This window comes from Lycorma delicatula, chromosome 5 (genome assembly GCF_047948215.1).
Source record: "Lycorma delicatula isolate Av1 chromosome 5, ASM4794821v1, whole genome shotgun sequence".
Taxonomy (NCBI): domain Eukaryota; kingdom Metazoa; phylum Arthropoda; class Insecta; order Hemiptera; family Fulgoridae; genus Lycorma; species Lycorma delicatula.
The window spans coordinates 126741421-126768781 of record NC_134459.1 but is presented as its reverse complement, the minus strand read 5'-3'; the positions used below and the strand labels follow the sequence as shown (position 1 = coordinate 126768781).

Genomic DNA, 27361 nt, shown 5'->3' with positions numbered 1-27361 from the left:
TGAATTTGACAAATTCTTTTCAATTTTTATTTTTTCAAGTACTCTATAAAATAATACACCTCTATAAATAGAATGAATCAGTTCTGAGAGTTAGACCCTGTGCTCAGACCTGGGTATAAAATATTTTTTTTTTTAAAAACATTCTTTTAAACAAATCCAAAACATGGATTACCCAGTAAACATAAATAGAAGATAAGGCTTCAACAAAATAATATGTATAAAATTGTCTATTTTTGCAAGACCACAATGAAAAGCATGGGGCGTGACCTCGGTTCTACTTTGCACCTTAACAATAGTTCATCCAAAGAGATTTACTAAATATTATATATTGAAGCAATCATTCCCATTTTGCATCAAAACCTTTATCATATTTAAAGAATTTATGTAGATATTGAATATGAAAGTGGTATTGCGAAAACAGACAATTTTATACATATTACTTTGTTAAAAACAGAATTATTTTCTACTTATCTTTACTGGGTAATCATTTTTTTTAGATTTATTTAAAAGCATATTTAAAAAAAAAATATTTTATACTTTTTATTAGTATGATGTTTAAATATTTAAGGGAAAAAATAATGCAGGAGTTATTGATATCCTGTATAAGGATGTTCAAAGTGTTATGTTGGCTGATTGACTACATTGATGTTCATCCCAAAAACTTACTGTGCATGTGTACTATCCGTTAACTGTGGAATGAAAGTGAGCTACTGTGGAACAAAAGTGAGCTAAAGAAAAGCATGTAATTACAAACATGTACAAAACATACAAGAATTTAAACAAATATATTGTGCCTGGGCGATAACGCAAAAGTGTTTTATGCCTAGAAAAATCCAAACAAAAAAAAGTTTAACATTTACATGATTGTGCATGGAATTTCAACAAAAATGGTTGTTTAGTTATTGATAAAGAAAGCACAAAGACAAAGGGTCACTAGCGCGCTACTGCAACATCTATGTTACACAGTTAAAGAAACTTTAAAATGTACTTACTAACAGGTTCGCTTATATTTCTGCTAGCGAGTCTGCTTTGATTTTATTGTGTATATATATATATTTGAGAGATATTCTTGTGCATTAATAGGAGCTTGCAGGAATTTGAAAGAAAATAAAGAGAAAACATTTGGTTTTAGAGCTCAGTTTGAGTGAAACAGAACAAATATATGTGAAGAAGTTTAAACATGTTTCAGAACCAATCACCAAACTGGTGAGGAAATATTGACTGGTGAAAAAATTGAAAGGAGTACGCCAAAAATGCAAGTCAAATCTGCAGCTCTGATAGATCATGTGCATCACACAATGAAAGATAATGAAAAGGCATTACAAACACAATGAAGATATATGTATGGATGATTATTGAGCTAGAATAAAGAGAAGAAAAAGAAAAAATTATCAAACCTGCTGAAGAGGTTGTAAATGTGGACAGTTCGAGTTGAATGAGTGCATGCAAACTGAAGTGCTGTTCCACCAGAGTTTATATTACCTGCTGATCTATGAAAGGTAGAAATGCCAGAGCAAAGGAGGATTGTGCTCATGCCTAAAAGACTTTTGTTTCATCGGAAGAGTATATTTCACCCATTATGGTAGAGGAGATACTCAAGATACAGACAGGAAAGCTACAGGCTATGGCATGGGTTAAGAATCAATTTGAAAGTGAACTGACTAGGGATTACTTGCTCGATGCCATAAGTAATGTAAAATATAAGAACAACAATGTTCACAGAATTTATTTCAAAGGTGATTCTTAGAAAATCTGTTCATTTCTATCAAGACAATGGAATTTTTACAGGTGATACAAGATTTCAAGGCACGCACAGATTATACCAGTTGGTTTTTAAGAAAGAACTGGGGGGTCTTTGCTTGTATGTTGATGAAGACCTCAGAGTACAAAGAGATTCATAGGATTAATAATGCTCAAAATATATGAAGATAATATGGAAGTTGTTTCCAGCACAAAAAAAACTGGCAGACGGATAAGGGTGCCAATGGTCTTTGATGAGACTACAAGATCCAATTACATCTACTTTGATAACTTCAAAAGATGCTGGTGACACTGGTCATCAGAACGAAATAAATTCAATAATCGAAGTACTATGAGAACTGGAGATTATAAAAGGAGATATATATTCACCACTGTGTTTATTAGTCACAATGCCTCTGAATAGTGGGGGTCAACAAATGTTCTGTCAAAGATAGATGCCCTTTGAAAAAACTCTGAAGGGTATTATTGATGCAATATTGAAGGCCCTGTGTCTGAGAATTTATACAGAGCTGAAAACTATGAAGATTCTAATAATTTGAATGACTAAGAAACTTATCAATAAACGAGAGAATTGTATAATAGAAAAATATATAACAGAAAAAAGTGCTTCAACTTGATCGAAATGAAATTCTCAACTATGTGCATACAATTTTCATAACTGTAACTTGATAAATGTTGACGATAGCCATGGTATGCATGAAATGGTAAACAAAGGGCAAGCATTTAATTATCTTTATTATTTACATTGTCAGTTGATGGGGGGAAAAAGCATTTAAAAATTACAATTAGTTGAAAACTAATTTTTTGTATATATTAAGTAAAGAGCTGAAACAAACATTGCACCAATAAAAGAAGTGAATTAATCATATTATTACCACTGTTGGTTCTGAACTCAATGGAGAGGTGTATAAAATAGCATGCATATACAGAGAAGGTATAAAATGAGAAAGAGGTCTGCAAAGTGTTCTGATAAACAACACTGTGAGTGATTTGGCTAAAAAAGCAGTAGAAACAGTAATAAATAAAGGTTTTGATTTATTATCAGTAGAAAATACTGTACCAGTACTACTGATCAGGAACCAAACTTCAAGTGAAAAGAGGTGAACAGGAAATAAATCCACTGGACACTGTAAGCAAGAGCACGATATTACATATTCTAAGTATTCAAATTCAAAGAACAAGGTTGACGCGGGCAGAATATTAACAGAAAGAGCTTAGGAAAGTGTAAAGTCATCTGACATTAGTATCAGTGAAAAAGCTTATGGCTTGGGCAGTTAACTAATATCATGAGAGCAAAGAATAAATTTGGCAGAAGAATCCATAAACATAGTACAGTGGTAAAGGTCTCTAACTTAAACCCTATCCTTCATGCCATACTGGTTATGTAATTAAGAAGAGAAAAAACGTCAAACAAGGTTGGTGATGAAAATATCACCCCCCAAAGATCTCTAACAGATTTGGATTTGTGGAAATTTGTGCTTAAGTCTGCTATCAATGATTTCAGAGGCGTGTTTATGATAGATGTGATACCAGAAAAAATAAACTCAACAGTCAGGTATTGTTAACTTGGACAGTGAAATGAGCTCTAGAATGCACTTGTGTGTAACTGTAAAACTTGGAAAAAGATTGAGTATTTTGACAGTACTGGAAACTTGAGACTGCTGTTGAAGCTGATTGGTTATTTTAAGATTTCCAACAGAACACCTTCAAATACCTTGCATAACTATAAATGCAAACAGAAACTAGATTCATTTAACCGCAGATACATGTGCTAAAAGTTTCTTAAATAATGTTTTGTCTATTAGAAAAGACTTCATCCTTTATTACTGACTTTTTCCTCCCATTAAAGAAGGTGAGTGGGAAGTAAGGTTTGACTGACTTCATTATGTATAATAATATACCTAATATTGAGAGTCAAAAAAATGTGTTTTATAATAGTGTTGATAAGAGTATTGAATTACCAAAGGGGAAATATGAAACTGAAGACATATATATATATGACGTTGAAACAAAATAACCAATCAAATATGTAATGATAATGATATAGAGAATCCAAACGCAAACAGTTTTCATTCCCAAAATGATGAAAATAAAACATAAAAAAACAGAAATTTACGGTAAAATGAAATGATTTAAATGTGTTAGAACCACCTGCATTACATATCTTATGTGATAAGAAAAACTAAGATGTATGGTATATTGTTCTTTAAAAGTCAATTTTACTTGACTGAACACAATATGATTGATAGTAGGCTTTGATTCAATCATTTTAGATCCATATAAATGACAAATGTCTGTTAAACCAATTTCAATTAGCACGATGAATGCCAAACACATAATCTGCAACATAGTTGGAGGTTCATATATTATGAGAAGAAAGAAATGTGTTGCACAAATTTTTTCCTAGCATTTAACAAAATTTTAAAATTATAGAACAACCATATAATTAATTATTTTATCTTCCTGTCAACACAACATTGATACATATCATGAATCAGAATGAAGGTATAATCAATTTTTAAGGGAAAATAATTACTGTTCGTCTTCATTTGAGAAAAAAATTAACAATGGTATTAGTTTTTACTGAACAAGAAAGAGGAGGTACAGGACAACATATAAGAAGGAAGTGACAGTAACTCTGGGGCAGCAGTTGACAAGTAACTGTAAAGTGAATAACACCTGAAAACAGATGTTTTCTGCAGTTACTGAGATTTACAGTTTTAAAATGAGTTATATATTTAATGTGGGCACAAATAACAGCATATTGGATGATTCAATCACCAGTTACAAGTACCAAACTCATGTACTGTACCCTTCTTTAACATTAAACAATAACGATGAAATAAGAATACCTGTTCATCAACAAGATATCTATCTATACACATCTGGCAGAAAGAAACTGTAAATGGGATTTGCAATGACTATAAAAAAATACTTTTGAACATAAAACAAGAACTGATACTTCAAAGATCTTCTTCTGACAGTAGTCTTGTTTACTTAGTAGTAGTTAATTTGACACTTTCTAGTCATATGAAAGATCCCTTATGGACAAGTTGCAGACAATCAACAATTCTTAAGAATGGTGGAAAATGATACACTAATAAAGTTTGCTTTCTGAAGGTGGAATATACACAAGTACTCATTTATTCCTAGAACACAGAATAATGTGCGGACAGTGAAATCTGCTTCTTAAGCAGAAAAGCAGTGTTAAGTCATAGTATGATTCCAAACGGATAGAAAGAACCAAGCAAACAATATCAGTTCTAATTTTGACAATTGCAGCATCATAAATATGAGGTTGTATTTAAATTCTGTATACTATCCGTACAAAATCATATAAGGCAATTACAATTTATTGTACAATATGTTCATTCGATTTTATAAATCTTATAACAAACAGTCGGGGGAAAATTTAATGAGCATAAGTAACTATACAAAATTTGTAGCTTTATGTATATTTGACTGCTCGAAGCAGAATGATATGTTAGAGACGGGTACAGTAGATGTATGGATTGAATTTGAGTCATCAAATATTCCCTGACAAAACTGTAGCATACTGTCTGATAATTTTTGATTGTATGATGCAATATACTCTGTCGTCTAGTATAGTTAAATTGATTGTGCAAGTGGTTGACATTACTGAAAATGAGGCAATACATTTTGTAAAATGAAGACAAGAGGTAACATTAAAAATTAAAAAAATATGACTACAAAAAAATACTGTTGACAAACATTACTCTTTAATATAGAATAATTAAAGAGCATACGGGTGACAATTTTGTATATAGTATTTTTTCAAATTTTTTTAAACATATATATATAGCCTACAACACTCCTGATAATGTAAGGATTCCAACGCAGGGTCATACATCTAAATCGGTTCAACCACTGAGCTGCTACAATGGAACATACATACATACACCTTAAATACATTACAATCCTTTTTGGGCAGTCATGTAAAAAAAAAAACACTCAAAGTAGTGTTTTATGGTAGGCCTGCCAGGGAGACTTCTCTGGGTAATAAAATGTCATTGTGCTGAAATTACTATATCAAGGGTAGTGTAAAAATGCAACTGATATTCTCAGTTTATAAGTATGTAGGAATGGTTAAATTCCTCTGTAGGTTCCACAATGGTGTTCAGGAGATACCAGAATCTACTTCTAAACCTAATTTCACAAATTCAGACCTCCCCACATAGCAGGAAATGTGCACTGCATAGCACATTTTTTTCTATATGGATTGATTGATACAAGTTATTATCAAACAGTAGGAAGGCCGACTGGTTATATTCATTTCATTACACAGATATCAAGGATAAAGGAAAACTTGCTTCGGAAGGATTTTATTATTCTTTCAAAGACCAAAAATTCAGATGTACTTGGTGCTGCTGGAGTTTGAATTTGCACAATCAATGTGTAAATTATTATGTAGAAAATGTACCAAACTTTTACAAAAACAAAGTACCGGGAAAATCACATAAATAATAGATATTAACCCTTCACAGGCGATAGCGAATATATCCGCATACACAAAATTTTCATTTAGGGCAGTTTGCAAATTTATCCACATGTGGTTCTAGATTTTACGGATCTTTAGTGGATATATCCACAAAAGTTGACATATTACTAGAGCTTTTATATCAGTTAATGTTATATACTTTGTAGAGTTACACTGTTTTTGTTGTTAATGCAATCGTGTTTAGGTTTTTTTTTTTTTTATTAAAAAACCTGAAAACTGGGTGGGAATGGAAATGGCTTTCTGAGGTGGTTTGTTGGGAGTGGCACTTCTGTAATTTTTTCTGTTTGTGTCAGTAAGATGGTGTTTTATGTAAGTAGCTCAAATCTTTCCAATGATATCATCAAAATACTTAATAGATCTCTATGTCAGAGGGTGACATTCCACAAAGTGATGGTGAGGGAATAGACGTTGAAGAAAGTGATGGGGAATACAGTGACAGTGTTGCAAGTTCTGATCTTAATAATGTTAGTAGTATTGTATCACAATTGCAGAGTTTAATAAATGATGATTTAGGTGATAATGATGGAAGAGAAACTGAACCATTAAATGACAATGGGAACGGTGACAGTCAGGATAACTGTATTGATGTGAGTAATAGTGACAATGGGCCTATAAATAATATAATTATAAATAATAATTCCAGACCAGTTTTACAGACTTCTTTTGATGAAAACACATTGCCTATAGACTATTTTTGTTAGTTTTTTGATAATTATTTACTTACAATGATAAGCTCTGCGACAAATAGTTTTGCTAACAAACAAACACTTGCCTTGACAAGCCCTAAAAGTAGAAAGATATAACGGTTTCTGATTTGAAAGCTTTATTGGAAGTAATACTCACTGTGGGTCTGCATCCATTATCAGAGCTGAAAGATTATTTTTCAGGGAAGTGGGTCAACTGAATGCAATTCTTTAGCAATGTCTTTACCACAGATCATTTTCTGTTGCTATTTTGGAACCTACATCTCAGCAGTGATGAGAGTACTGATCCAGGAATAAAAATACAATCAATTACAAATACGATTGAGAACAAATGTCAGTTATTCTATAATCCTAGTTCTCTTGTATCAGTTAATAAAAGTACGATTTCCTTCAAAGGAAAAATTTCCTTTTGTGTAGATAACCCAAACAAACCTACAAAGTTTGGTCTTGAAGTTTTTGTTCTTTCTTCAAACAGTTACATTTACAACTTTATTCCATATTTTGGCAGAGAAGAAATAATTCAGGTATTGAACTGTTAAAATCAACTCAGATTGAGTTAGTAGTATTTTAGTCTAATTAAAAATTAGGCTAATCCTCCATCTGGCCATTATGTTTATGTTGATCATTATTACAGTGGCCCTGAACTTGCTGAAGAGCTGCTACAAAAACAAATGTTTATCACAGAGACTGTCTTTCTATGTAGAAAAAATATGCCTAAAATAAGTATAAAAAAATGAAGTGCGATGATTTATATGTACATAGGAATAAAATAGGCGTTGCAGTTATTTGTTGGAAAGACAAAAGACCTGCAACAGTTTTAACTACACACAAAGTTAGTAGAAGCTTCACATGGAAGATGTTCCCAGCAAATATCCAAATAAACCACCCTCTAAAAAACCAACTGTAGTGGTAGATTTCACAAAGCTCAAGGGAGGTGTGGACTGCAGTGACAATTTTATTTCTAGTAACCAATTTTTGAGATCACAAAGAAATGGCTGTGTAAAATTTTCTGGTTACTAGAAGTTGCTACAATTAATTCATACGTACCCTACAATCATGTACAGCAACAAAAGTGACAATAAACCAATGTCTCACAAGCAGTTCAGATAGAAATTAATCGAAGATCTGGTTAAAGAGAGAATTCAACAAATTTCACAGAAAATTATAGAAAAAAGAAAACTTGGAAGGCCACAAGGCTCCTTGGAGCAACAACTAGACAGAAAACGTCATTTATTGAAAAATTAGGAAAGGGGTCGATCTGCTGTCACGTTTACACAAATAAAATGCGCAAAGAGATTATATATTTTTGCAACATGTGCACTGACAAGACTTATCTACACCCAGATAAATGTTTCAAAATTTATCACACAAAAAAACAAATTACTGAACATTTGATTTCTTTTATTATTTTTATTATGTAATTGATAATTTGTAATGTTTTTATGTTCATTTAATTTTATGTCATGCTTATGTTTCATTATTTGAAATTCTGTATTCACTACAAACAAAATGTTTTTAGTTTATACTTGTAAAACTATTTTCTACCATTTAATTCTAGTATCAACACCTTTTCTCAAACTCTTTTTATATGGTATTACAACAAACCGTGTTTTAATTTCTTATTTTTATTATAATAATGATAATTTTTTATGTTTTTATGACAATTTCGTTGCTAATATTATTTATACTTTTTTCTTCAACATCATTACATCTTTGTACTATTTGTTTTTATATTAATTTATAATATTAAAAATTTATTTATAATAGCCAAATTTCACTCGTGACCTCTGTACCCTGTCCTAGATGGAAATTCAAAAAGGCTAAGGGAAAATTTTTCTAGTGATCTGGATAAATGCCTAGGCTGGATACCACCAATCAGCAAAAACTATAACAGATTTATTGGAGCTGTAACTAGTTCTGTTAAGTGCATCCCTACAGGGTTTCACTGAGAATATATCCCAGGGTGGTTCCAAAACAGCGAAATTCTCTACCAAAGCGTCCTTGAGATGGGCGATCAAGAGGTGGCAGACGAGCTTCTCCATAGCCTTGATGCTGCAAGACAACAGAAATGATGGTGGGAAGCCTGAACTTTCAGACCTCGAGTCGTCATACATGGACTCTGCTAAGAAAATTAGGATGCGGATCTCCTATTCAGAGACAAAAAGCAAATGTCTTCCCAAACACTGTAGCATCCCACATAGTGGCAACGTCCGGAGCACCAAGAGACGGGTGCACACAATTGAGATAAAATGCGAAATAAGAAACTTGAGGAGGGAGGCAGGAGAGTGAGTATGCTCATCCTTTTACACTTGAAGAGATTGAGTCGGCGCTCAAAGATGTTGTTCTAGGAAAAGCACCAGGATTCGATGGTATCAATCCAGAATTTTTATTAAACTGCGGAAAATACGCAAAACTTTGGCTGGCCAGATTCTTCACTAACATAATGCAGACTGGTAGCGTACCCAGAGACTTCAAGGAATTGAAGGTAATAGCCATTTTAAAACCAGGGAAACCAGCAAACTTATCTAAGAGCTACAGGCCTACAGCATTGCTATCAATGACATATAAATTACTAGAAAGGCTTATCTACAACAGAATCTGTCAGAGAATATTTGATGTTATACCGATTGAACAAGCAGGCTTTAGGCCAAAATAAAGTTGCACCGACCAAGTTCTCTCGCTCACAACATACATTGAAGTGGGGTTTCAAAGAAATCTTAAAACCTCTGCTGCATTCATTGATTTATCAGCTGCTTACGACACTGTCTGGAGAGAAGGCATGATATAACAACTGGATAATTTGTGATCACAATCTGAAAAGTCTTTCGAACAGAAAATTAAAAAAGCTCAGAATTAGAAAAAAAGAAGCAAAAAAATGTTTTTTCCATTATCAAGAATTGACATTTTTAACAAGAAAATTTACAAAACTGCAAATCAATAAGCATGGAGCAGACTCCGTTCACAAATACTGTGGTTAGCGTGAATCATGCGGCTTTGTATTTCAGTTACAATTTGTTCATCACTCTGCTAGATGAGGAATTCCTTTTTACATTCCTCATTTCATTTAATGTGTGACAAATTCACACATTAAATGAATGAAATGTCATTCATTTAATGTGTGTGGTAATAACATTGATGAATACAATTGTAAGAGTGAATTTAATAGAGGTTATGTGATGATATTGAGATCCTGAGAATGAAAAATGGAATTGAACTGCTGTGGAGACCCCAAAACTGTTGAGTCATTGACACTGAAAAGTTGGAAAGTTTGTTTCAAGAAATTGCACATTCTCAAGACTAATTCCAAGAAACAAGACACTTATCACATCACTGGAAAGTGGAGGAGTTAATTTTAAAATATATGAATCCAGTAAATTTTATCATTCTGTTAAGTAGCAGCAAGCAGTTAACATCTATCCAGAAGGATTCAGTCACATTCATCAATGTCTTTAACAAAGCCTTGTTACAATCATTTATTATGCAAAAAGGTTAGAAGATCTACACTATTTCAGTGAGTATCCTGTATGGGACTTGATAAAGGTGTTTAACAAATATGAAGATTTGTTGGTATTTGTTTTGAATGACATGATAAAGAACAAGTTGTTTCAAGTTTATTTACCTTTTAATTATGTAAATCAGTTTAGCGATGAAGATTTAAGATATGCAAAATTTTATTCAATGAAACTGGTTTAATTTGGATTGAAAGGTGACAGACAAACACACAATGTTCAACTGAGAATGCAATTCACTTGTTAACAGAAAAGAATGAGATTTCACTTGCTAATAAAAAAATTTCAACACGCATGGTTGCTACAACATGAAATTTTATTTTTATTGTGGTGGGGAAATGCAACCAAATAATAATGGTGGAGAATGAAGAGACCTGAAATTAGTGAAAATAGAAAATGTAAGTCAACGTTAAAGGGCTTTCTGAAGAAGAGCTAGTAGTAATGGTGCAATTGTGAAGAATGAACATGGCAATCGCTACTTTCTGAATTATTTTATTGTGTAGATTTTTTTAAAAAAAGTTCTTTTCAGAACTACAACACTTACATATATACACACAATCACTTTAAACCCCCAAGTGGTAATGCTCGACTAATGACGTAAAAGATTTTTTTTTCTTTCACTACATTAGACAATGCCTAACCAGATGAAAGGTCCCAAGGCTGTGCTACCGTCTAATGGAGGATCTGCTCTTTGACACATTGTAGCACGATTTGGTGAGGGAAGTATTTATACACACAAACATATTAAACACGTAAAGTCTAGTGGTTAAAGTCGTCATCGCAAAATCAGCTGATTTTCAAAGTCGAGAGTTCTAAGGTTCAAGTCCTTGTAAAGGCAGTTGCTTTTATATGAATCTGAATACTAGACTGTGATGTTCTTTAGTGGTTGGGTTTCAATTAACCACAGGAGTGGTTGATCTGAGTCTGTTCAAAACTACAGATTTACTGGTACATTTACATTTACACGCCAGACTGCACACAGATGTCTTGACATCTCTGCAGAGTACTGTTGATGTCATGTCACAGTGCTGTTGTTCTGTAACCTGGTATATATAAATAAAACATGCATGCATGCACGAACACAACTGTACCCTGACCCGATAACCTGATACCCCTTTCCCCAAAAAAATAGATTACACCATCCTGATCACAACATATTATGTCCAGCCATTACCAACATACAGCGTTTTTTAAGTAGCAGTAGCATCATAACACCTGCATGCACGCGTGAGTACAACAAGTGTACATCGACCAGAAAACTTCATACTCTCTTGTTAAAAAAAAATAGGTTGTCATGCTGATCACAATAGATGTTACCCGGTCATATTACGGGCAACATTTACCACGATATAGTGTTCAAAAGGAAAAGGGAAATTCAAAGATGGTGCTTTGAACTGGTGGGGAGGTGGTGACCTTCACCATGATCTGGGGAAGGGTGTGTGATGACATGGAGTCAAAGATCCAGGCTGTGTTTACTTACCCATTTCTACACAAATTTAAAAACAATTGAAGATGTCAGTTTTATAGAATAATGAATCTAAATCCAATTTCCGCATACGTTTTATACAAAAGTATTAAGAGGAATTTTACAGTTTATTTTAAAATCCATTCAATTCAACATTTACAAAGACAGACGTTATAGATAATAATTTGTAAATCAAATAATAATCTAATAACAGATAATAATAGAGATTACACAAGTAGCAGAATAATTTGAAAATAATAATCACATTTAATGACACATAACTGCAAAAAGTACTTTAAAATTTTTTTTAAGTTATTTCAAAATATTTTAACTTTTTAAAATATGTTGATCTTTAAATCTGATAAAGAAGTACCAAACTATGGAAGTGGTAATAAGAAGAATTGAAAAAAGAAATATGGCACCAAAAACAGTACATTATTTAAAATATTTATTCATCTGGAATATATGATTAAACACTTTCCAGTACATACCAGGGATATCAATTAATTAAAAACATAAAGCCAATCAAAAATCTCAGAAGAATTCATAAAATTATAAATAAATATTTCTTCATTATGATAAAACAAATTATTTGTGAATCATATTATTTTAATTTATATAAATTTGGGAGGAAATATTGTTATTAAAAAAAAACAAATGAATTAAGATCTATGTCCCATAGAACAATCCTGTAATTGAACAATTATTTCATCTGAAAGGCATCAAATTGGTTAGCATGTCAGTTTTTAGATCAGATGGCATTAGATTTTACTTTCAGCAAGGGTCTGAAGTTTTTCCCCCATAATTTCATTCACCATTTCTTCTCATCTGTAAAATCATGTTCAAAGTTATACTACTGCAATAAAATACATATATATTTCTAACAATTATCATTTTTTTTGCACACCTGTTAATAACTAAGGCTTAAAAGGTATACAAGGCCAATACACAGGTTTATTACGATCACATAATCTGTTGAAAGACAGCTGTACAGCAGTTTCCATTCCACAAATTTTAGGTGCAGTATCTCCATACAATCGATTCATTTCTTGCATACGTTTCTGTTTTTTTGCAGTAACATTGGGAAACTGAATTTCATTTGATGCTGCTAATGATTCTGTACTTGATATGTTTTTATTCTTTTTTAAGGAATTATCTGTAAAATTATGTAATAATTTATATCTATTTATTTATATTCATTACATATATTTATATCTATAAGAGTGTCTAGACATTCTATCTATTTATATCATAATTTATATCTAGTTCTAAATGTAGCAGGAAAATCTACAAATACGTGTAGAATATATATTGAAAAGAAAACAAATAATTGTTTATATAAGTTAAAAAAGAACTAAACCAACATAATTTGAATCTCAAAGGACCAGAAAAACTTCTATTTGATAAAACTGCAAATTATATTCTAGTTTTCCACATTTGACAAATACCAACAGAGTCAATTCCTTGAGTCTTTATCAACCTTTTATTAATAATGTTACATATAATTTTCTTAATATGACAGATCACAAAGCATACACACAACTTATGGTGATCAAGAATCATCTTAACTAAAGGGATTAGCTGGAGCATATATTTGAGGTTTCATATAGTATGGTATATGTGTAATATATATATCGGCAGACTAAGATCATTTGATGTAATCCAAATTTCAAAATATTATGTTTAAAAAGTAGTGCATTTTTTTGAAAAGTGAAAAATTCTGAACTTGTTTAATATGCATCCAAACTGCTGCTATTAACCATACATAATATAGCTAAACTTCTTACACAGAATTTTATGTCCTTGGTCGAATTTTCAATCCACATCACGCACTCATTGAAATAAAGATCTAAAAATATTACTTCAACATATTTTTGGAATAGCAATTTTATAATCATTTTAAAAAAATGTAGGATTATTACTTTTAACAAGAAAAGCGCAGATATGCACTTTTAACAGTTGAAAATTTGAACTTGGCAGTCTTAGCTAACCTTTCTAATGACAACATTGAAATTTGAGGTAAATGTTTGAAAGTTGGCATTGAGTGCAATGATAAATTGCAAAATTATCAACATACGGTGAACGTATGATAGGTTTGCTGTAACATTATATATATTATATATTACCAAGCAAATAATATAATTAAAACACACTGCTGGAAATGTATATATTTGTTTTCATGAAGATTTCCACATCAATAACTTTAATAACAATTATCGTTGAAATTATTTCAAGTTATTTTTAAAAAGAAACTGACTTTAATAGACAATAGCTAATGATGTGTAAGTCTCCATGAAAATGACAGTAGCAGTAATGTTTTTATAATTTATATGTTTCTAGGTGGATTTATTTATAAATTTATATATAAATATTGTACTGATTGTCATTTGACATGACTGAAAAAAGTATAAATAACTATTACCATTTTCCATTTTGTTATTTTTGCTCTTTTTACCAACTTTCATATTTTGTTTCTGTCCAACATCTCCATTTTTCATCTCTAACTCACGCTGTTTTTCTGAAATTTATTACTGAAAATTAACAACAGAGATAAAAAACATTTATATAAGTTTCAAACTTTTATGTATACTTTAATTGATAATACATATCAGTAAATCAATACTCAATCAAAATACCAAAAGACTAACTGAAACTGGCTGAGCTACTTTTAGTACAAGGTTCTTAAAAATAACTCACACATCTCAACAGAGCAGATATTCTGTTCAGTTATAGCACAACTAACAGCCTTCTTTTGAAAGGCAGTTACTTTTATATGGATTTGAATACTAGATCATGGATATCGGTGTTCTTTGGTGGCTTGGTTTCAATTAACCACACATCTCAGAAATGGTCAATCTGAGACTGTACAAGACTACACTTCATTTACAGTCATACATATCATCCTCTGAAGTAATACCTTACCTGATTCCAGAGGCTACAAGAGAAAAAGAGAGCGCTTTCTTTTTCTGATTCAGTGATCTTATTATTATAATTATAATCCCATCACAAAAAAATAAATTGCTTATCAGACACAGCCTTCCATTATCACACTCCTACAAATCCACTTACTTTTATTTTGGGAAAAAAAGGAGGTTTTAGGGAAGATGAAAAATTGAAAACCTTACAAATTTATACTTCACAAAAACTGGAACCAATTAAAGTATAGTATATTAAAATAAAGAATGAAGAAAGGATGAATTGCTAACTGCCCAAGAAATTGACTGGAAATGCTGCCTTTCATAATGTTTTAATTCTTATTTAACATCTATAAGGTAGCACTAATCAGATATTATTGGAAGGCATTCCAAAGGTTTGTTTTACATAAAAATGTAACCGTTTTAATGAAGAGGTTCCCACTTTCAAATTGAATTAATATAGAACGTTTAATTTTCGTCTGCCTTTGGTGTTATTTTGATGTAATGTATGTTCACACGTCTTTAAACCTTTCCGTAATCATTTTTAATAAGTTGAAAGAAGAAACCTTATTGATAATGCTGTTGAAGTATTATAGTGATGAAAAAATTGGTTGATTTCATTCAGTTAAGATGATGATTTTCCTCATGACAGTCCTACTATAATTAATGATTAAACAAAATATAGTTTTAACCAGGAACAGATATAAGATAACACATCATATCAATTTAAGTTTTGAAACAAACTATATATAGAGTTTGTTGTTTGTATATATATATATATATATATACACACACACACACACATAATGGAGTTTAAATTTAATTTCATTACTAATATACTACCAGTTTTCTTTAAGATAATGTTTTAATTATTATTTATAAAAATCACCACCACATGGCTCAGGTGAAAGTATCATTACTGATGTAAAGTAAAGGTTCTAAATATTTGATCCCTGATAAATATTTGGAGTTTATAGATAGAATGGTCTTTAAAAATAAGGTGTCAACAGAAAACACATGATTAAAATATTTGAAGTCTGTAAATAAAGTAATAAGACTGGTTCAGAAAAGCCTTTTATTTACAATACAATACATGAACTCTATCACGTTCAAAACAGTTCCCTTGGGAAGCCACACATGCTTCAAACGGTTTTCCCACTCTTCATAGCAGTATTAGAATATCCTTCAGATGGTTGGTTACACTTTTTTTATGTTTTCTACTGTTCCAAAATGGTGTCCTTTAAGGTGTTTTTTTAAAGTCAGGAACATGAAAAAGTAGCAGGGACTAAAGTCAGTTGAATAAGGTGGTTGAGGAACTATAAGAATGGTTTTCTTTGCTAAAAACTCATTAATTGAGAATACAGTGTGACAAGGTGCATTGTCATGATGCAGCAGTTGTCTTTGTTGGCTGGTCTCATGTGGGCAACTCTTTTCCGCAGTCTTCAAGAATTTCTTGGTGAACATATTGATTTACAGTTCTGCAATAATTCAGACGATCACTTTTTGACTTTAACAGTCTTCCAGAGCATGGATCGTCTGCAACAAATTCCTGGCAATCTAAAACTTGAGCCCATCTGAAAAGTTTCAGTAACATTCTGACTGAGTTTAACACAAATGTGTTTGTAATGCTAACAATTGTAAATGAATCAAGCTGTTTTGAAAACAAGTTCAGTAAAACTTTTTCTACTTTAAATTTTTTGTTCAATTCATAACAAACATTTTTGTAAATACTAATATTCCACATACAAAATATTCTGTTACAAGAACAAAGTATACCATTGTCTAAAAAAATAAATTAGCACTATGGTTTTATTTTTTTTTAATACAAATGATTAAAATTTGTTTTAGGTAATAGAAAAACTAATAAATTAGAAAATTATGAATACTCAAGGTGGCACTAGCTCCATCACCTTTAAATCACTTGCTGCATGAAGGTATAACTAGTTTTTTTATTGGAATGGTCTCCAAGTACTGCCAAAGATGAGTAATATTCAGGTCTCTGAGTACTGCTTTAGTACTGCCTAAGTGAGCAACCAATTGTAATATCAAAATTCAGGAAAGGAGGGTGCAGTCTTATTTGAACTTAATGGAATTATAGCAAAATAGGTCAGTAAAAGCAGAAGCTGGACTAAACAGTTTATTTAACTGCGATGAATCCTTTTTGAAAATGATCAGCATTTCCTGAAATAACTCCTTACTAGTCTGGCTTTTATCAATTATATTGAAGTTGGACTTTTCAACTAAAAAACTGTTACTTTGTCTAACTGCCATAACCAAACACAAATCTTCATTCTCTAAGATGGGTTGAAGTCTGCAGCTATGATGAACCGCTGGATTTGATTAGCTTTCAAGAGCATGGGGACAAATTTTACTAAGATGAGGTAATGCCTAGTTATAAAATAAAAAAAAATTCTCAGATATCAGACATGTTCCATAATTATCTTCCAAATACTTCAAAAAGTCTGTACACGACACTGCTGTTAAATTTCTGTAAAATTCTGAAGGACTATAGGTGGATCTACACAAACAATAATCAGTGCCAATTGATGCTTAACCAGGTTTGAACCAATGAAATACAATATATCAACAAGTGATTGGATGCAGAATGATCAGTTAGATAGTACTGGAATGCCACCAAATTCTTATTTATATGCAAATGTTACGTAGTTGCTTTTTCCTGAAATTTGCAGAGTACATGTCTGCAATCAATCTGCCATATAATGGTCAAAAATGAATGCATGATTCCCAACACTTGTTCTGAAGTACTTAGCACAATGATTCAAAATGCATGCTACTAATATGATCATGCCAATTATCGTGCAATTATTTTATATACTTCCAGCACAGTCAAGCATTACTTAGGTAACAAATTTTGTATAATCTCAATGTTCCCTAAATATGAAAATAACTACAAGTCTAGGGATAAGTAAAAATATAATTAAAATTGATTTTAAAATAGTTTTGTTAATCCTAGTACTGTTTAACCCTGCCTTGTATTTAACCTGTGCGGTCTTGATTCTTCACAAAATTGGGGAATAAATAAAAATATCTATTAAAACACAAAGGTTTTTTTTAAATAGACCTGTGTATTTTGCAAATAAAAAAGTTGTCTTTCTGTTTCTCTTTCCCTTTGGTGACACATAAAATTGCATTACTATTTTCTCTTCTTCGTGATATTCCTTTTCAGTAAATGTAAGGTTTACTATGTATTTACTAAATGTTGCATTCAGTAGTAAAATTGGTGGGGAATATTAGCCTAAAACTAGAATTCATTCAACAAGAAATGCTGATAAAAAATTGTAAGAGAAAAAAAAATAAAAAAAAAGCTCAAGACAGATCAAGAATAAGACAGGACAGTATTAATTATTAAAAATTGGATTTAAATATTTTTACAGGAACAGATTATAATAAAAAAAATACTTTTTAAAAGGTCTTACTCAATTCCATTTTATGTATCATGCTTTGCTGAAAAAATGCAATCATTTCATCATTTATCACAAATTCAAGCTCTAATTCACCATCGTCATCATCATTAGCATCATCCTTTTCATAATCCTCATAGTTGCTACAAATACCACTGTAACAATTGACAAAGGACTTAATATGTTCATCATTATTTACTATGGAATCACTTTCATCTTCTTCAAAAGAATCAACTGATACTGCGATTTCCTATAAATGAAATAATGGGTAAATATTCAACAGATTAATAGTAACAAAGTTACAGAAAATATCCATTAAAACTTTCTTAAAACAAATCAAATAATTATAGTTTCCTCCAAACCAAACATTCTAATTCATGAATGAATAATATGGGTATAAATATAAAGCTTTATTTTGTAATTAGTATTCAGTACTAATAATAACATGAGTTAACTATTTCTATTGTGTACTTAATTCAAAGCATATACTTTAGCTTCAAGAATTTTTATTGCAAGTAAAACTTATACTATATGAAATAGTTTTTTTTTTTTACTGTTATATAATTTCTTTAGGAAGAAATATAAGTCCTTTAAATGAAACTTAAAAAAAAAAAAACTAATTATTGAAGTTGTAGAATTACCTGTGAAAAGATTTTCTTAAAGTTCAATACACACTGACAAAGTGAATCGCATTAATTTAAGAAAACTATTCTTGTACATTCTGTCATTATCGACTGTAACTACATTTTGATCTATTGTCACTGTACTATTCTATGGAGGAAATTAATTGAACAGGATTATGTTAAAAATTACTTGAGGAGAATGAAAGAGTGAATGAGAACAGAATGGAAGTTTAATCAGAATAAAAAAACTTTGGCTAGAATAAATGGAAGGTTTTGTTTTCTTTTACGGAAATTAACTGTTTAAATTTTTAATTCTTTAAGAAACTTTTGAAGTGTAAATGGTATACAAATTTTGAATAAAATGAAATTTCACTTAAATATCAAACAAGATCTTGATAAATGTCAACCAGCAAAATGGCAAAACTTTTGAAAAAATTTAGAGCTCAATTTATACTTGTTTGACCAGAAAAAATTACAGTTCATGTATGTGAATGTTAAAAATATTAAATACAATGTGTCTGCAAAATTTGTTCCTTTTTTTTTTTGATAGAGAATTTAAGAAAAATCAGTTAAATGTTTGTCACGACTTGGGAGAACAAATTCAAAGACATTTAATTTCTTTGTTAAGCAGTGACCAAAGAATGAACCTGGTGCTTACAATTACAACCCAGAAAAAAAAAGAAATATGAAAAAAGGCAAATTCTATGCAACTAAAAAATTCTAAGGATTTTTGGGATGTATAAAATATAGCCCACTCAAATTCATTTATAATATACATTTTGTAACTTAATTAAATGAAAAGAATTATATATATATTTTACAGTAGTTTCATGGTAATTTGTTTCCATTTTCATTTTTTTTATGGTATTGTGTGTAACTTCACAAGCAGTATGATGTCTGCGTCTCCATTGATCAACAACATTCCAATGTTTCCAATAGTATTCAAAACCTCTCATAACACTAGCGGCATCCATTATAATTCCGTTACCTGTAAAAAATGTATAAACATCCGTTATTAAATCAAATAAGGTCATTAACTAGAAGAGTTAATTCAACATATTCTAAGGGTATCTGATCTGTAGAATCAAATATGAGTAGCATATATTAATTAATATAATCAGGCGGTAACTGATTACATAAAAAATTTAGAGAATATAACAACACTAGGGATTGGAATGATTAAGCAATTTTGTAAACATATAACCAGTAAGTAAACAGATAAAAAGTAATCTAAAAGTTGGAACTCAATAACAGATACATCTGTGTAAAACATTTTAAAACAAGTATGTATAAATAGTACCTACAGAATTATTAATTATATACATGTATAGTTGTATTTATTTTCAATAAGTAAAAAGTTCCTTCATTACATTGCAAAACGTCTGAATCTGCAATCCTAAATTAAGTCAATGTTACATCATTTTCAAAAATTAAGGATACCATTATGCTTAATATATTCCATAATTCCAGTTCCAATAGAACTGGAAACAAATTTTTAATGTGGTCAAATTGTATTGAATTTTAAATTAACTGGAATGTACAAACTAGTAACAGTTTTTCAGATATAGAATGTTTTTTGAACTAAAAGCGCAAAGAAATACAACAGATAAAGCTTAAAAATGAACTATTCATCTGTTCAAAGAATAGGGACTTAAGCTAGTTCCTACACATAAAGAACAAAATTATTTCTCTATAAAGAAAAAATTTAAACCTTATTTATAAACACACAATACTACTAAATGAATAATTTTTTTCTACAAAGGTGTAATTATGTTATGTGTTAACAACCAAATAGTTGTCGCTGACCTTGCTCACTATTCACTGCCATCAAAAATTACATAGCCATTTTCAACAATTTTATGCAGGCTACTAGGGAAAGTAAATAGTGAAATAGTTTCCTGTTGCCAACATCACAGAATTAAATATACTGTTGAATGTCAGGAACACGCCTACCAATCTAGATTTCATCAAGCCCAATGCATGTGACATTCATCACCAAAATGCACTACAAAATGAAAATTAAAGATCATTACTCTCAGAAACAGCATTATTGTCAGGTTACCAGTAACAGCAATAATTCCAGATTACGTCAGATGCTTTACATATGCCACAGCCCCAAATAAAACAGGGACTGACAATGTAAAGAAAAAAACTCAGTGCATTTCTTTCTGTTTTTTAAAAAAAGCATATATCTCTCAATAGAAAAATGTATATAGTGATATTATAGGCTTAATATTAGGTATGCAAATGCCACTCTAGCAGGCAATAAATAAATGTAGCACCTTTAATGAAATACTATAAATCCATTGGAAATTGGAAAATAAAAATGTGAAACGATAACAATTTTTTTAATTTTATACAACTCAACTATAATGCTGGAGATCATTTTATCTATTCTACTCTTTTTGTATTGACAGTAGGAATTTACACATTTATGGATTAGAAAATCCTTGATAAAATGATTCCAGTCAAGAGCAGGTTTTTATCAGGAACACCAGAATAATGTATTTTAGATGAACATATATCGTAAATTACTTCTGCATTACGAAGAAAAAAAAAATTTTTGAAATAAATTTTGTTTTAGCTAAAATAATTTATCAAAAACTAAAACACTATTACTAACTAATATTTCAATTTTTTGTGAAATTTACACTTTTTAAACTTGAGAAATTTGAAACTGAAAATTATTAAGAATGAGAGAAATTCCACAGCTTTGTAACTCACTATAGTTCCAATGAAAATTAACTTCTACTTTCTTTATTAAACATATCCACATAAAACCCTACATTTTTGGAGAAAGATAAATGAAACTTAATAGTTCATGATTTCAGAGTTTTCAGGAACTGAGATTTTACTTTAAATGTTGGATTTTTATATAATTTAGTTTGGTTTGTTAAAAATATATAGTAAAACAGTAAGGTGTTTAAAAAAAAAATAACTAATGTTGTATACAGTTAATTTTTAACTGCATAAAGTAAAAATTTTCATAATGATTGAAATTCTGAGTTGAAATCTGAGATCAGTCGTTTTTAATATGCTATAAACTAAATTCTTATCATAAAAAAGTTAGAATAATTGTAACTGGCTGTTGGCCTATTGAGAAAATAATTTTAAAAACAGGTAACTGAGTTTTACATTTCAATTCTAAAACAATTTAAATGCAAAATTTTCAAAACTATTTAAGTTCATTTATCTTTAAAATTGTTTTTAAAAAATATTTTTGTATGTTTCTGTATACTAAATGTAGGTATAAACAGAAAATTAAACTATTTATTATAAATATTATAAAATATGAGAATCAGGTTGGCACTGTTGTTTAAACTTGTCCTGACCTTAAAATAATTACCAGTTACATGAAGATGTGGTTTACCATATGTTGTGGCAGAACATAATTTTTAAGATGATTCTACTGTTATTAAATATCATTTTATAAGTGTGCAAAATTTCAGCTTTCTGGACTTTTTAGTCATTGAGTTGGGATATATAAAATATAGAAATTTTGCAGTGTAAGAAGACTTGGTGTGTTCATTTTAATTACCACAATTCTAGAAATACCAGCATTCTAGAAAACATGTTTTGAATATCCAGTAACAAAGTTTAAAAAGAAAGACATACGCTTTTGACTTCAACCAAGCTGGCTTTGTAAATTCTGCCAATTATGTGTTCAATTAATCTGAAACAATTTTTTAATATTTCAAACAATTTTTTCTAATAAATTTTGTTCTCCATAAACTTATAACATACCTTTACACAAAGTAATTCTTTAAGACTTTTTGATAAAATATTACATTATATTCTCTTCATGCTGATCTACGGCTTTTTTACATTCTTCAGCAATTACAAATTAAAAAAATAATAACTCTATTGTTACTGGTAAGCCAACTGATATAAGTCATTAATTTAAAATGAACTTAACTTCATAAAGCAGTGTGGTGTAAATTATACAGTTATAAATTGTTTTTTGTAAATTTCTCAATTTTATAAATTTTTAAGTTCATAATCTGTGTAAAAGTCAGTATCTTAAATAATGGCTATAAGTGTTCATCAAACAACTCAAAAAGTGTACTCAACCAAGAAGTAGCTGAATTGTTTGTATTGTGATTCTTACAGTATTTAAAACAAATGTAGATTGAATCTGAACAAGTTAAAATATTCACATAAAACCCCTTTTTCTTCCTTGCTAATATTCAAACCACAATGTATTATTTTAAAATTTTTTAGTTAATACTAAGTACCGAAAAGTAACAGCAAATACTAGATATTTCTCTGCAACATTTAAGGCAGCATAATGCAATGAAGCTGCTTTAAATGAAGTACTGTTAAGTTGTAAAAAAAAAACTTAGTAGTTTGTCTACGTAAATCCCTGGGTACTGTAGAAATAAATAAACAAAATAAAACACAAGGATTTAAATAGGAGGGAGAAGTGAAACAACCAGACATAAAATGTAATTCCTCACTTCAAGATATAGAACAAAGAGTGCCTCAGTTAAAAGTCCTCAACTCCTTGCTTTTATTATTGTGACCTGCATCAAAATCTTGAACCATTTATTATTAACCTATTCACAGATGACACAAATGTATCTATATCTGAAGATAATTACTTACAAGACTTGAAAATTTTACAATAACAATTCGTAAAACTTTTACTGGATGGATTGTAACTGTCTAAATTTAAATATGGATAAAATTATTGTTCTTCTCAGATAGATGTAGATTACTGATTATTATTATTTAAGAAACAACATTAACGAAATCAATAGCATTTCTGTTGCCTATAGTGAAATTTCTGGGCATTTTATTAAATGACACATTCTCTTGGGATGATCTACTATATATATATATATATATACTATTTTGTTAGTAACACCATCAAACAGTACCTGCTTTGCTTTGAATCCCCTTAATAATACACTAAGCTATCATCATTATTAATTATACTTGAGTACTGCTTAAAGTATATCATCTCTTGGAGTCCCACAAAGTCAGGTTAAGTTTTCAAGATATAAGAATAGGCTGTCATATCAATGTATGGGACTATTGTTCAAGAATCATGTAGACTAATATTTAAAAAATTAATAATGTTAACTTATCCGTGTTTATATTTATGAATGAGCAATCTTTGTTTCAAACAATAGTCACATATTTTTAATAAATAACAATACACCCCCAATTAAACTAAACAAAACAATTTTTGTTTTGTTGTAAACAAACTCAAGAAAATAGTTAGGCTTCCGTGACACTTATTATGCTTCCATTTATAATTAGTGAAACAAAAGATCTTCCTACCAATTTAGTTATCATACAATTAAAATACTTTCTTTAACATAAACAGTATTATTTTTCTGATGAATTTTTAAACAATAAAAATTAAAATCAGAAAAAAACCTGAATTTTCTACATCGTGTTTAAACTGGTACATATTATGTGCTCAAATAATTTTCATTAATGGTTTCTGAATTGTTAATTCATTTTTATATTTAGAATCTTCATTGACATTATTTCATGTGTTTACAATTAGGGACTAACCTCTCATTTTGATAAAATTTAGAATGTAACTTATTTAGGACCTACGTTATTCATTACAAGTGAGATTATTTATCTGAAATGTCTTTCTCCCGAGTTACACCTATCATTAAGTTACACAATACCTTCGCCAAATATTCAAAATGTACAGAAGTAATACACATTACTTTCACACAAAATAATATGGTTAAGTTTGTTAATTAAGTTACAAATGAGATGAGATTTACTTAAGACTTTATTTATGGAATAAAAAACTTAGATAAGTGAAATTTAAACGAGTTAGGTTAAGGTAACATGTTCTTTGATGGTGGGTTTCAATTAACCACACATCTCAGGAATTGGTCGACCTGAGACTGTACAAGACTACAATTCATTTACTAATTTACTAATTAATACATACCATCCTCTGAAGTAATACCTTACAATGGTTCCAGAGGTTAAACTTTAAAAGTGAGAGGTTTAGGTAGAAAGGTTTAAAGTTTAGGTAACTAATGATACCATGTATACAGTCCTTTAAACTTTGTATGATATCAACAAAAAAATGTAAATTGAATTGAAGATGCTTGCTTACCTCGTCTAATTAACCTTAATTATTATTAAATTGTCCGATTGTTAGGCTGAGTTCAAATACCGATTTTTTTTTGTCCGAAAATAATGTACTTACACTTCTGCAGGGATGAATTACGAAATTTTTGGTGATGGTAATTTGTAACTTAGGAGGGACGTAACAGAGGTGAAAAACGTTTCCGACGTATTTAAAGATGTTCAGAGATGCAAGGCGTTTCCGACGAATAATTCCAATTGTAACGAATAACTTAGATACTAGGAATATTCCAAATTTCATCCAAGTCGGAGATGAGTATCTAATTGTAATAATTACCTATTTTGTCTTAAAATTGTATGTATTTTGTGATGCATAATCAGAGCAGTATCACTCGATACACAAACCATGGTTTCCTTTGAATTGATCTGTAAAGGCAGATGCTGGGAAGTTATTTTTTTTTATTTTTGAAGTAGAATAGCTAATACTTCTGACATGATCTATTGTATTCTTAAGTAGCTGGTCAGAATAAATTATTGATTTATATATTGGTAATTCATTTTGAACGAAGGAAGAATAAACAAAAAAATAAACATAACCTGTAAATAATTATAACCTAAATTCCCCAGAATTTAACGCAAATGCTGCATTACTTTAACGAGTAAAATAAAAACAAACGTAATACATAAAATTAACGAAAAAAATACTAGCTTATTTAATATATTGTAAGTAGAAAAACTGAACTAATCTTATGAAAATATAATAGAAACTAAATAAGACTATTCTATAAATTTCCAGTTAAGAATCATGCTACGCTTACAACGATAATGTAGTTTTAAAAGATTTTAAATTCACTTAAAAACTTAGATCTAACAAAAAAATTTCATCTTTTGAATAAACTTTTTTAAAACTCCCATAACCTCACTGCGTACCCGAAATAAGAGCGTATATGCTAAATTTATGAATTTCTTGGGATGTGGGCAAACTATCGATTACGAAGCCGATTGCTGTATAATTTTATAAATTTCTTAATGATTTACTTTAACGTTTTATTTTAACTTCATATTTTATTTAAAATTTAAAAAAAAAATGAGATCGAATTAACGAGCAAACAAAAATATAAAATTATACACAATAAATTATTTCAAAATGTTTACTTTTTGAAATCAGTTGTAAATTAAGGGAACAAAAATTGTTAAAAGGTTTTTTTTAATATCCAACACCTATAAGAGAAAATTATAATAATTGAAAGAGTATTATTTTAAGTATGATTTTTTAAAAACCCTTTTATTATTATTATTTAAAAAAAAGACTGTTTTATTTAAAATACCTTAAATCATACCGGTAACGAACCACGCTTCTAACTTGCCCCGCTTGCCGGCCTCCGTGGCGGGAGTGGTAGCTACTTTGCTTTTCATCCGGAGAATCCCCGGTCAGGCATGACATTTTCACACACGCTACAAATCATTCATCTCATCCTCTGAAGTAATACCTAACGTTAGTCCTGTTGATTAAAAAAAACTTGCCCCTCTCAAACTTTTTTTGACCTTTAATTGAGTTTTTAACTCAAGAACGACCCAATCAATTTCTTCAAATTTTACAAGCACAACTTCAGATACACTATAAATTTCAATGAAATTGATCTAGTAGTTTTGGAGATTTTTGAGGCAAAATTTTATACATAGGCCTATAAATAAATAAATATATAAGGAAACCAAAATTTAAATGAATGATATTTTCGTTCTCCTTATATCTCGAAACGTAAAGAAAATCCATTTTCACCCACCATGCGACCGAAAGTAATTCCATACTTTTCTTCGAAAAGTCGGTAAAAAGCTGGCAAAGTGTTATAGGTGCCCCGCAATTAATTTTGGAGCTTGGATTATGACGACTACGACAGTACCTGATATCCAAACATAAAACATTCAATTTAGTTTTCGCTATAATGAAAGTTAACCTGTTAAACATTATAAAATATGGAGAAAGAAAGAACAGTAGCTGCCTGTGAGATATTCCAATTTCAATCCGAAGTATCAGAAAAGAGAAAAAGCAGTTACTGTAAAAATCAGCTGAAACTCCAACATAGTCTTCTTTATAAATATAAACCCAGTGAAAAGCCTGTAATAACAGACTATGAAAAGTATTTGGTGAAACGTAATATAAACAAATTTCATAAAATTCATAAACAACTGCCGACGGTGAAAAAGATAATGTTAGCACTTAAAGATGCCATTAGTTATAAAAGAAGAGACGAGTTTGAGAAAAAAAATAATTCAGCTTTAGGTGGAGAAAAACTGAAAAAAAACATAACAAAAACACAAAGGTTCTCACTGAGTGATATGACATAAGATTTAAGTGCATTCAATATCTGACTTCTGT

General features: G+C 30.1%; 1 protein-coding gene across 10 annotated transcripts in view; it reads right to left on the bottom strand.

Moving 5' to 3' along the window:
* Positions 1 to 26331, bottom strand: part of LOC142325356 (uncharacterized) — a 29057-nt gene extending 2726 nt beyond the window's left edge. For 2 of the 10 annotated variants that reach the window (XR_012756516.1, XM_075367016.1), the window contains exons 1-5: positions 25803 to 25947; positions 19740 to 19906; positions 18311 to 18545; positions 14381 to 14476; positions 12866 to 13114 (exon numbers count right to left, since the gene is read on the bottom strand). Coding sequence is in view for 9 of the 10 variants with exons in the window: in XM_075367016.1 (XP_075223131.1) it covers positions 12876 to 13114; positions 14381 to 14476; positions 18311 to 18545; positions 19740 to 19892 (723 nt within the window). In the remaining variant the exon portion in view is untranslated. The other 8 variants (XM_075367018.1, XM_075367020.1, XM_075367024.1 and 5 more) reach the window with 8 other exon arrangements.
* Positions 26332 to 27361: the final 1030 nt, after the last annotated feature.